The sequence below is a fragment of the Oenanthe melanoleuca genome, chromosome 20 (genome assembly GCF_029582105.1).
Source record: "Oenanthe melanoleuca isolate GR-GAL-2019-014 chromosome 20, OMel1.0, whole genome shotgun sequence".
Lineage (NCBI taxonomy): Eukaryota > Metazoa > Chordata > Aves > Passeriformes > Muscicapidae > Oenanthe > Oenanthe melanoleuca.
In genome coordinates this window covers 6,456,068-6,468,358 of record NC_079353.1, presented here as the reverse complement: position 1 = coordinate 6,468,358, position 12,291 = coordinate 6,456,068, and the positions used below count along the sequence as shown (strand labels likewise).

At 53.1% G+C, this 12,291-nt stretch overlaps 1 protein-coding gene and 1 long non-coding RNA gene across 2 annotated transcripts; both read right to left on the bottom strand.

Moving 5' to 3' along the window:
* Positions 1 to 528: 528 nt before the first annotated feature.
* Positions 529 to 3,963, bottom strand: LOC130261339 (uncharacterized). Its single transcript, XR_008841973.1, has 2 exons — positions 3,880 to 3,963; positions 529 to 984 (listed from the first exon to the last, which is right to left on the bottom strand). It is a non-coding gene; the product is annotated as an uncharacterized LOC130261339 (long non-coding RNA).
* Positions 3,964 to 6,669: 2,706 nt separating this feature from the next.
* SOX18 (SRY-box transcription factor 18) lies at positions 6,670 to 11,281 on the bottom strand. Its single transcript, XM_056507653.1, has 2 exons — positions 9,996 to 11,281; positions 6,670 to 8,443 (listed from the first exon to the last, which is right to left on the bottom strand). The coding sequence occupies exons 1-2, from the start codon at positions 10,396 to 10,398 to the stop codon at positions 7,593 to 7,595; spliced, it is 1,254 nt and encodes a 417-aa protein (XP_056363628.1). The 5' UTR covers positions 10,399 to 11,281; the 3' UTR covers positions 6,670 to 7,592.
* Positions 11,282 to 12,291: the final 1,010 nt, after the last annotated feature.

Sequence of the window (12,291 nt, the reverse complement as noted above, 5' to 3'; positions counted from 1 at the left end):
CAGCCTGGCACAGAGGCGGGGGATGCGGGAGGGCTGCCCTCCCTTGTCCTGCTGCTTTGCCCATCCCTTCGGGCTTTCTCGCTGTGCTGATGGGATGGGAGAGCCCACGGTCTTCCTGAAGGCAGAGCAGGGCTGCCTGGCTGGGACCCAGCCTGGAGATGGGAGCACAGGTTGCCCAAGCCATGCAGAGGTGAGGGATGCTGCTCTGGGACATCACCACCATCTTGTGTATCCCCTCCTGACCGAATTTAATCCAACTCTACCTCTCGATGCTTCTTCCTGCAATCACTGCTTGTCCCCCTGAGGCACTGTGCTACCCACAGCATCCCTTCCTCCGAGCACGCCAGCGCAGTGTCACAGCCCCGTGTCCCGTTCCCTCGGGACACACATGCCAGGACCACCTCAACGCCTGCCTCTGGCCTCGCTGGCCTCGGCCCCCCGCCCAGCACAGCCTGCCAGCCACCGAGCTCTGCCGTTCCCCCGCAACGTGGACCACTGCTCATTAAGCATGAGGCAGAGACCACCAAATATGTCAAAACACACTTAAAATTTATTGTTTCATACCATACGTTTGAGTCTCTTGAACGCCGGCCAGTGTTTCTCCCTCTCTGCGATGGGGCCTATCTGCTGTCACCGACGCTTCGCCTCTATGTGTAGCCCGCTTGCTTGCTGGCTTTTTTTTTTTCCCTCCCCCTTCTTACTTTAAATGCAAAATACAAACAATTGATGGAAAATGTACATTTGTTCCATATGGGACGGTCGGAGTGTGGAGAGGAGCCAGCAGAGGCATTTTTAGGCAGACTCCTCTCTGCAGCGGATGGCTGGACGGCTTCCCAGAACGGCCCCGCGCGGCCTGGCCTGACTCTCCTGACGAGCTTCAGACGCTCTGTGACACTCCCACGGCGCTGGGGGGACGTGATTCAGTTCCCTGAAGGGATCAACCTCCCTGGGCACAGGAGGAGGGAGAGGCTTCCACCAAAACCACTGCAACATCCAGGAAGGGTTGAGCGAGGGAGGCGATGGGAGGACTTGGTTTAGGATTTGTGTAGGGAGTTGAGTTAGGCTAGTTGGGTTGAGGTAGACTCAGTTGGGTTGGTTGGGATAGGTTGGGATAGGTTGGTTGGGTCCTTGGGATAGACTCCGTTGTGTTGAGATTGGTTAGGATGGGTTAGTTTGGTTGGGTTGGTTTGGGTTGGGTTATGCTGGGCTGGCTTGTGCTGGGCTTGGTTATGCTGGGTTGGGTTATGTTGGGCTGGGTTATGCTGGGTTGGGCTGGGCTGGGTTGGGTTATGCTGGGTTGGGTTATACTGGGTTGGGTTATGCTGGGTTGGTTTATACTGGGTTGGGTTATTCTGGGTTGGGCTGGGCTGGGTTGGGTTAGTCTGGGTTGGGCTGGGCTGGGTTGGGTTATGCTGGGTTGGTTATGCTGGGTTGGTTTATGCTGGTTTGGGTTATGCTGGGTTGGTTTATGCTGGGTTGGGTTATACTGGGTTGGGTTGTACTGGGTTGGGCTATGCTGGGTTGGTTTATGCTGGGTTGGGTTATACTGGGTTGGGTTATGCTGGGTTGGTTTATGCTGGGTTGGTTTATACTGGTTTGGGTTATGCTGGGTTGGTTTATTCTGGGTTGGGTTATACTGGGTTGGGTTATGCTGGGTTGGTTTATGCTGGGTTGGTTTATGCTGGGTTGGGTTATACTGGGTTGGTTTATGCTGGGTTGGTTTATGCTGGGTTGGGTTATGCTGGGTTGGGTTATGCTGGGCTGTGTTGCATCAGGTGGGTTGGGTTAGGTCGTGCTGCATGGGTTGTGTTGGGTTGTGTTGTGTTGGATTGGTTTGGACTAGGTGAACAACCCCAACCCTTCCATGACCCTTTGGCTTCCTGGTACATCACAGCATTGCTGAATCACCTCAGAAGGGAAGCACAGAGTGGTTCTCACAGATGTTGTGGGGCTCAGTTGGCTCAGAGTCAGCAGAAGAAGCCCCTGAAGTCCCTCATGGTCCACACAATGAGGCCCAAACCCACCTCCTTCACAGGGACCTGTCCTCCTCATGGGGACCCCAGCACAGTGCTGTTGTTATGGGGCTGGGGACTGGGGTCCAGGGGCTTGTGGTGGCCCTAAGGCAGGGAAGGAATGTGACAGCTGGTGGGGGCAATGCTGGAAGCTGGTGGGGGGACAAGCAAAGCTCCATGAGGAATGTAGAGGCTGAACTTTACAACAAGAAAACTGCTAAAGGGTTTCTCAGGGCATGTCAAGGACTCCTTGCTGGCTTCTTTTTTTCTTTTGTTTTGCAAAACCTGTAATATTTATGACACCCCAGCTCATGTTCCCTGCAGGCAGCTGCCCTCCCCTGCCTGCAGAGAATTCCTCTGCCAGTAGCAGAGCTGGGGGGACACCCAGCCTCACCCGAGTGCTCCTGCTGCCCTGCAGCTCTGGGCATGGCGCAGAGGAAACGGGGCCTTTCCTGTCTGCAAGGAGCACTGAGATTTCTAAACATTTCCTTTCCCAAACTGGGCTGCAAAGAAGAAAGTTGGGGAAGGCTTGGGAACTTTGCTTCTGCTTGACCAGGAAAGGTTGTTCTGGGAACATTTGAAACCCGTCTTTGCAATTCAACCTTTTCCCTTTGGTTAACCTCTCACCACAGAATGCTGTTACCTCTCCAAAGGTTTTGCCTCCCGTTTAAATAAACTGGAAACTTTTTCTTTCCTAACTTTTTTTTTTCTCGAGTCAGGAAATGTTTTGGAGCTGTTTCCTACAAACAGGTTTGGTTTTGATTTTTTTTTTCCCCTGAAAAAAGGGGGAAAGTAAAAATCAAATCACTTTGTCTAGAGCAGCTGCCTGGTGCCACCGTGGGGAACAGAGCATGTTTCTTTTCCCAGAGATGCCCCCACTCCAAACACCTGAAATACAGGGACCAAGAGGGTCTAATTCCTTGTTCATTCCCTGATGATGATCCCAGTTATCCCAGCCAGGATGACTTCATCAAGGCTGTTGTGTCAGTGTTCCCACCTCTACATGAGCTCTGGGCTGGGATGGCTGGGGCTGCCCTGCAGCTGCCACTTGCTACCCTGAGCATCCTGCTTGCCCCTGGCTATGCCACAGCCTCAGCCTTGGGAGCAGCGAGCTGGGAGCTGAACGCTGCTGGGCCAGGCTGGCTGGCACATGAGGTTTTAATATTTGGGTGGGTGATGTCATTGAGAACTCCACAACACTGTAAAAAATCCAGAACGTCTATAAAGCTGATGGGTGAACCTCCAGCAGAACACACACACACACACACACACACACACACACACACACACGGTCTGTGCACACGGATATGCGCATGGACACATGGACATGGGCAAACACACGGAGGGATGCATACATGGAGATGCACACACACACATGGATGCACCTACATGTATGCACAGACGTCTCCACAGAGAGATGAATTCATGGATACACGTGGAAGAACATGTGGCTGCACGTGCAGGCTCAGACACACAAAGGGGCAACGAAAAAGATGCACAGAAAGGAGCAGCACACACGTGCAGAGGTGCACACACATTCACACACACAGCCCACCCAGATGCAGGCACACAGATATCCAGGGATGTGCACACACACCCCCCAGTGCCTGCACACATGGATAATGCACACAGGGATGGATGTGAGCACGGGTGCATGCAGTGATGCAGGCACACAGGTGCTTGCACACCCGCTCACGCTGATGCACACCAATGCTTGCACACGGGTACAATCCACTGTCCCGCACCCCCAGGGGACACAGAGCAGATGCCACCTGCCCATAAAGCCCAGGTAGGACCTGGCATCACCTCCCCCTCTCCCTGCATCCCGGGAAAGCCGGCAGGATGGGCTGTCAGGTTTTCCATTTACCTGTCAAGTACCTTCTCCATATTTCTGCTGTAACGACCTGCTAAAAGCCCCTCGATCCTCCTCCCCAGCCCAAAACCATCCGGCCTTGAGCTTTGGAGAGATTAAGTCATAAAAATCGGAAGGGGCTGTGCAGTAACAGCCCCGGCCTGAGCCATAACGGCAGTGAAATCATCCCCAAACTATGTCAGCTCCAGCCATTTCCAGTCCCACGTCACACCTGAGCCACCGGCATGCAGAGAAAGAAAACACTGGGGGATGGTTTCCTGGCCCCAGAGCAGCTGTACAGGGACAGGGGCAGGGGAAAGATTAAAAAAAAAAAAGTATGTTCAAAATATATAAAAGTAACATATAAAATATTGAAAAAAATAAAAATACAAAAAGATACTAAAATAAATTTCACTGTATAAAAATGATACAGATTAACATAGAATGAATATATAAGATAAGAAACAAGATATAAAATTATAAAAATAATATGTAAAATAAGTGGTGTGGTTAAAGCTCATCAAGGAGCCAGCATCCTTCCCAAGGACCCAGCACCTCTCCCAGGTTCAGCTGAGCCCTCTGCCCTCCTGATGGAGCCAGATCAGCCCCTGTGCCACCAGTCTCACCAAACCCTGGATTTGGAGGTGCACAAATCCTCTCCTGGCCATGGCTAAACCATGAGGCTGCAGCACTGACACTGTGGAGAGGTGCCTGCCCAAACCTCTGCTGCACCAGCACAAACCAGGTTGGTTTGGGACAATTATTGATAAAGTTGATGTCAAAACAGTGAGTTTAGGTGAAAAAGGCTGTGTGATGGTAGGAGGTGGCATCTTTTGGAGTCTGGCACAGTTCTTTCTGCCTGCTGATATCTGCGCTGTTTTTTTCCTCTCTCCTTTCTCTTCTCCTTTGTTTCCCTGTGACCTGGGGTAGGGCTGCCCAGTGAGATGGGGCTTTCACAGTGGCTGTGGCTTTGATGTGGTGTATCATTGGTGCAGTTATGGATGGGAATGACCATCCATTGCAGCTTTCAGTACCTGCTGGAGCCCCACAGGGCTATGAATCACAGCTTGGTTTGGACTGGAAAGGACCTTAAGGGCTATCAAGTTCTAAACCCCTGCCATGGGCAGAGACACTTTCCACTAGACCAGGTTGCTCCAAGCCCAATCCAACCCGCCCTTGGACTTCCAGGAATGGGGCATCCACAGTTCTCCAGGAACCTGTACCAGTGCATCACCACCCTCATTCTAAAGACTTCTCAGACCTAATTTAAATTGACCCTCCTTCCATTTAAAAGCCACGGTGAGCTGGCACATCCCGAACCACAGGGAAAGAAGGGAATTTCTGCTGCAGAAAAGTGACTTCACATTTGCTGCACCACGTGATGGACAGCAGCTCTCCCCAGCACGCCAGGACCGGCCTGCTCACCGCTGCACTGAACCGCAGGAAGTGACCGCATCCATGCCTGGAAGGTACCTGGAAGCTGGGGGCTGGAAAATAACTCAGGGCTTTCTTCTTCTCCCCCCTCCCTCATCTCCTTCCTCCCAGGCCGCTTCGGGGATGGAGCCCATCGCCGGCTGCTTCCTTTCATAGTCATCAGCAGCACAGGATGCTTCTCATTTGGTGTTGTGTTTGTTTGCTGCAGCGCTGGTTCTGGCACCCGCCGGGCGCCCGCCAGCCCTCCCGTGTAGGTAGTGAGGTCATTTTTCCATGTATTCCCCCTTTTTACATACTGTATATGGAAAGACAATGAAGCGCCTTTGTGGCGTTCCATGGGAACGCGTCGCCAGCCCCCGGAGTGGTCCCGTTTATTAGCGCTTCACATTCAACAACAACAAAAAAAAGTGAGTCAGGATTGAGTCCTGTTAACACTAATGTGAATTTAATTTAGGAGAAGCTTGAAAATTAATGTCATTTGTTAAATATCCATTTCCCCTAAAAGGCAATTCTTTGCCAACAACAACAACAAAAAAACCTCTTCTATTCAATTTTTAAATTTTTTTTTTTTTAAACAGCCTTTTTTGGCGATATCAGCCTGGTTTAAATCACTCGGCGCTCAAGGAACGGATGCCACCGGGTTTTAAGCAACAGATTGTTGTTTCTCCTTTTCAAATTGAACAAAAAAGCTCCCTGTAAATCATAGAGTGATTCACAGGAGGGGGATGAAGCTCCGGCAAGGCACCAGCAGCTCCGAGCAGGATCCGGCTGGGCACGGTGACGGCTCGGCAAGACCCGCCGCTGCTGGAGCCGGGAAGCAGCCAGGGAAGGCCAGGAGGAGGAAAGACTCTGGTACACAGAGTTTCTTTCAGCTCCAAGGATTGGAGAGAAAGCATTAGAGTAGCCTGGCTCTATTTTTGGGGGGTTTCATGGGAAAACAGGGTGAGCCATGGGGGCCACGCATGGATGCGCTGTCAGCCTTCCAAAACAATGACCACACCAAGGCTCGTTTTGGAGGAGGATATCACATGTTTTATTATATTTTAATCTGAAAACAGCTGCTTTTCCTGCTGGGAGCATCTCTGGGCGGCACGGTGTGGTGCTGTGGGGCTGCTGCCAGAATCCCATCCCATCCCATCCCATCCCATCCCATCCCATCCCATCCCATCCCATCCCATCCCATCCCATCCCATCCCATCCCATCCCATCCCATCCCATCCCATCCCATCCCATCCCACTCTCCTGTGCTGAGCTGAGCAGAGCTGTGCTTGCAGAGCCCGAGGCGGCTGACAGAGCGGGCGGGCGGCAGTTTGGAAATTAATACATTTGCCAGGTTGTCAAAACATTAATCAACGGATACAAAAATCTGGAAATGGTTGGGACAACATGTATTTGCGGAAAATATGTGTTCACACAACAAGCACACAAGATGGGAACAATTATATGAAGATGTTTTAATAATTAACCAGAATAAAACAGTTTGCTCTCCATACAGTTCTAGACAATAAAAGTGTTTGCAGTCATATTTTTCTTTTGTACAAAATTCCAGTCAGTTGTTCCTCAATATTTACATTATCATTCCCTTTTCACAAAATATCTCCTTTTTTTCCCCCTTCCTTTTTTTTTTTTGTTTCCTTAAATCCAGCTTTGCTACATAAATGCTTTAGATCTCATGGATATCCCTTGATTTCTTTTTAAAAAGTCTAATAAAAAAACCCCCAAAAGACATTAAATATCATTTTATATATAAAAATGCTTAGTAAAAATATAGTTTTGTTGCCCAATTAAAATATATTGCTGAGAATACAGTAAAAACTGTCCTAAAGCCCACCCCTAACGGGCGCCGACTCTTTAACAGCCCCGGCAAAGTCTTTCTAAAAGCTTTTTCCCCCTAAAAGTTTCCCTGTCCTTGGGTTAAATAGTGGGGACAGGTCACACTTTGGCTCATCCTGGTGTGATTGTTTCAGGCAGGATTTACTGGAATTGGCTTGAAAATGCCCCTTGGAGCTGGTGGGAGCTGGAGATGTGCCCTGCCGAGGGCTGGAGCGGGGAGCACAGCGGGGAAAGGCGTCTATCTGTGTTATATAGTTATACGGTATATCAGTGAGTTCAGCATTGTCTGTCTCTAAAAAAAAATTAAAAAAAAATGAAAATAAAAAAGAACAAACAAGTAAGCGATGCATTTAATGAGATACTCTAAATATGATGGAGCTCGTGGTTAAAGGAGGATGGCTTTTTGTTTTTAGAGGAGAGACGGGGCTCTCCTGGTGAGCGCATTGGATGGTGGGATCAACCTAACCGGTGATGCAGGCGCTATAGTAAACAGCACTGCTGGCATCGGACAGGGCAGATATCAAACTGCTCTCCTCGCAGGAGATGCTTCTAGGAGTCACTTTGGACAAGGACACATGGTAAGGGAGGCTCGAGGCCTCAGGACGAGTCCTGCTCATATTCAAATACTGGTCAAACTCGTTGCGGTCAACGTCTGTCCAGAGCTCGGTTTGGTTCAAGTGATCCACGCTCTCCATGTGGTGGGCTTCAGGAGGGGGCGACAGCTGGCCCAGGTGGGCGGAAAGCCCGTTCTGAGTTCCCGAGCACATCTGGTTGTAGTAAAGGCTGGAGGGATGGGGAGTCCTCATGGCGTCGGCCAAGTGCGAGGGGGTCTGCGTGTAGGGCACGGCCACGTCCCGCCCCATGCACTTCTCCTGGGGAAACTCCATCTGGTGATGGTGGTGGTAGCCGCGAAAGGGCATCATGTTGCAGTCATCCTGCATGTGCGGAGGGAAAAACGCCGGCTCGGTCTGTTCCAAGACATCCAAGGGAGACATCTCAGGAGTTGGCAAGCCATAGTTTTCAATATCCGACCCCATGGAGTGGAGTTCTCTGAAGTGGTTAAGTGGGGGAGGCTGGGGGTGGCCCGGCTGGCTGCCGCCATGGTGACTCATGCTGAAGTTGTCACTGCAAGGCTGGGAAAGGTTATGCAGGAGGATATTGGGTTCCATCCTCTTGATTTTCTTGGCTTGCTTCTTTCTCCTTGGGCGGTATTTGTAGTTGGGGTGATCCTGGAGATGCTGGATACGCAGTCGCTCTGCCTCTTCCACGAAGGGACGCTTGTCGCTGGCGCTCAGCGCTTTCCATGACTGGCCTGGAAGAGGAAAGAGAAGCTCTGTGAGAACGGCTCAGCCACCTGGCACTGGCCAGGGCATGGAGACACCCAGGGAAAGGCAGCCCAGGGGTGAAGGGCTCCTGCAGATGGTTCGGCACCTGAGTTGGGTCTCACTGCTGGTACCAGGAAGGGCTGGGGAATGGGTTCTCAAGCCAGGCTGTTCCCTTGTCCCAGCAGAAGGCTTGGGCAGTGCCCAGCATCTCACTGCTGTGGGAGAATGGGGGTACATGGACTGGGAACCCCTCTGCCAGGGCTGGGGATTCTGCCTCCCACTGCCACTTGGTACAGTCCACCGTCCCTGCTTCCCTGCATCTCGCATCCATAGCCCGCACCTCTGCAGACCAAATCACCTGTCCTGAAAACCCACAGCACCATATCCTGAATCCCACATCCCCACACCCCGCAGCCCCGTGTCTCTGCATCCTGCTGCTCAGTCTGGCCATATCCTGCTTCCCGTAGTCCCGCATCCTGCAGCTCCATTTACCCATATCCTGCTTCCCGTGTTCCCACATCCCGCATCCTATAGTCGTGCATCCCGCATCCTGCAGCCTGTATTCCCATATCCTGCATCCCTGCAGCTGTGCACCCCTCAGCCCTGTATCTCTGCATCCCACAGCCCTGTTATCCTGCATCTTGTGTACATGCAGCTCTGCATCTTCACATCCTCATCCCACAGCCCCATATTCCCACATCTTGCAACACCACATCCCATAGCCCTTGATCCAACAGTCCTGCATCCTACAGCTCGCATCCCTGCAGCCCTGCATCCTTGCAACCTGCAACTGGTAGCCCTTCATCCCACATCCCTAAAGCTTGTGTCCCACAGCTCTTTAACCCTGCAGCCTATAGCCTGCATCCCCCAGCTCTGTATCCCACAGCACCCCACCCTTGTATCCCAGCTCCTGCACCCCCATATTCTTGCATTCTGCACCCCACAGTCCTGTACCCTTGGAGCTTGTGTAGCAGAGCCCCATATCCTTGCATCCTACAGCCTGCTGCTTTGTATCTGTGCAGTCTGCATCCCACAACCCTGGACTCTCACAGCACACATCCCAAATCCCTGTACTGATTTATCCTACACTCCCAGCCCTGAATCCCTGTACCCCAGCAGTTCACATCTCTGTATCTCTGCATCCCATTGCCTTGACTATCAGAACCAAACCTGCCGATCCCTACACCCCCAGCCCTGTACTCCAACATTCTGAGCTCTGTTGCCCTGCATCCTGCACTCTTGCAGCCCACATCCCCAGACCTGTACCTCTGTATTCCTGTATACCCAGCTCTGTACTCCCCCATCCCTATCTCCTCAGCTCGGTATCCTCCCCATCCCACAGCCCGAGATCCCCAAGCCCGCATCCCCACGTCCCTAGTTCTGTAAGCCTGCATCCCACAGCCCTGTACTCTTGCAGCCCGCATCCCCAGCCCCGCAACGCAGCATCCCCGCATCCCTAGCTCCATACTCCCGCATCCCCAGCCCCGCAACCCCGCATCCCCGCGCCCCCAGCCCTCCTCCCGCTGCGCTCCCGCTCACCCAGCATCTTGCTGAGCACGGCGTTGTGCAGGTCGGGGTTCTGCTGCGCCAGCCGCTTGCGCTCATCCTTCGCCCAGACCATGAAGGCGTTCATGGGCCGGCGGATGCGGGAGTCCTCGGCGGCCTTGCCCTCGGGGCGGCCGGCCGGGGGGCTGTATCCATAGCCCGGCTCGGGGCTGGGCGTGCGGCTGGGGGCCGCGCCGGGGGCCGCGCCGCCGGGGCCGGGGCCGAAGGCGAAGCCGGGCTCGGGGCTGGGCGTGCGGCTGGCGGGGGAGGCGGCTCCCGGGGGGCGCGGGAAGGCGAGCCCGGGCTCAGCGGCCGGCACGGCGGCGGTGACCCATGAACAGTCGCCCCGGGGTTGCGATATCTCCTCTCGGCAGTAGTTAGACTCAGATATATTCATTCCAGCTGGACAGCACTTTGTGTCCGACCCGAGCGGGTGCCGGAGAGAGAATCGGGATTCCTGCCGCGTCCCACCGGGTCCAGCACCGCCGAGCAGCCGCCCGCAGTTCGCCTCCCTCGCCTGCCTTCGGGGGACTCGGGCTCGCCTGCGTTTGTTTTGGTTTCTTTTCTTTTTTTTCCTTTTTTTTTTTTTTTTTTATTTTTTCCCCCCTTTCCCCACAAAAAAAAAACTTTTGGGATGATGCTGGGCTGGAAGGGGCAAAATATAGCCGGGCTGGACCAATCAGCGGAGCGAGGGGAGGAGGAGGAGGAGGAGGAGGAGGAGGAGGAGGAGGAGGAGGAGGAGGAGATGAGGGGGAGGAGGAGAAGGAGGAGATGAGGGGGAGGAGGAGGAGGGAAGGGGGGGCGTCCCCAGGCACCAGCAGGAAGAGCCACCCGGGGAGGGCCGAGCTGGGACCCGTGTGGAAGCTGCTGCTGCCCCGTTCCCTTCTGTCCCAGGAGGAGGGTTGTTACATTTTCTCTGACTTGCTTTATTTTCTTTCTTTCTTCCTTTCTTCCTTTCTTCCTTTCTTCCTTTCTTCCTTTCTTCCTTTCTTCCTTTCTTCCTTTTTCCTTTCTTCCTTCTTTCTTCCTTTCTTCCTTTCTTCCTTTCTTCCTTTCTCTTTCTCTCTTTCTCTCTCTTTCTCTCTTTCTTTCTCTCTTTCTTTCTCTTGGTCTTTCTTTATGTCTTCCTTATGTCTTTTTTTTCCCCTCTTTGCAAGCCCCTTTTTTGCTCCCTGTGCCCTGCCCTCGCCCCCCACCACCCGCGGTGCCGAGGCAGGGAAGCGTTCGGCTTCGCCTGCCAGGCTGTGTGCAGGAACACAGGGATGTTCAGAGCTCGGCGTTTATTTTTCTTACGACTGACTCCGTGTGTGTGTTTTGGCCAGCATTCCCCATCCGGGGCTGGGAGCAGCCTGGGGTGAAGGCAGGGGTGAGCCCTCTCCCCCCGGCAATTTTCTGTGGGAATTTCAGTGTCAGGCAAAGAAACCGCTGCTTGAGTTTAAGTTTCATTCACATGAAAAGCGTTGTGTTTTCTAGGGATGGGGAGGTCAGTGTCAGCCAGGTGATCGTGACTACACCCAGGGAAGGCAGCTGGAGCTGGCACAGCTGTTCCATCACTTCATGCCTTGGGCATGGCCGGGTACCCACAGCACGCTGCCATCAGCAGCCACAGCAAAGCTGCACGTCCCCTGTCCCCTGTCCCCTGCCACCAGGTCACTTGGCTGCCATCCAGCAGGGATCTACAGTGCCAAGGGTCAGGCTAGGTGGTCTGAAGGTCGTTCCTGCCCTTGGCACTGGGAGTTGTGAGCTCTGCAGGATCCATTTGCAGTCAAGGAGAGTGGCTGGCGCACTGTGCCTGCCCCCTGAAATCCCCGGGGCAACCGGGCTGACTTGAAAGAGATGCCCCAGCTCCGGGTCCCTGCCCCCAGGCCCTCTCTGGCTGTGGACACATGCCCTAGACCCCAGCCTGAAATGTGAACCTCAGCCTTAGGAGGACTTGGGGCACTGGGTTGTGCAAGAGCCCAGCTCCAGCCTCGCAGAGCCGTGGGGTATTGCATGCCATGGTTTCTGTGTGTCTGGAAGTGATTTGGACAAGCAGATCTGCTGTTAACCCTAAACAAAACATAGTCCTCTAAAAAAAAAAAAAAAATAGTGTCTCACTTATTTTTCAGTCATCAGCCAGGAGTGACAGAGGTTTCGGGTGAGATTTCCTTCACGTTTCTGGAGCTTCTTATTAAAACTTTGGAAGTGCAAATCAGCACCAGTCCACAGGAGAGCCCACACAGCTGCAAGGAGTCTCCTCTCCTCTCTCCCCCATCCAGAGGGAGCTGGAGCACTGCTTTGCTGGAGAAGC

Excerpts from the sequence above, each read along its gene's own strand:
- SOX18 (XM_056507653.1), bottom strand. The coding sequence starts at position 10,398 with ATGAATATATCTGAGTCTAACTACTGCCGAGAGGAGATATCGCAACCC. Across the intron at positions 8,444-9,995 it reads CGTGCTCAGCAAGATGCTGG|GCCAGTCATGGAAAGCGCTG; the intron begins GTGAGCGGGAGC and ends TTCCTCTTCCAG.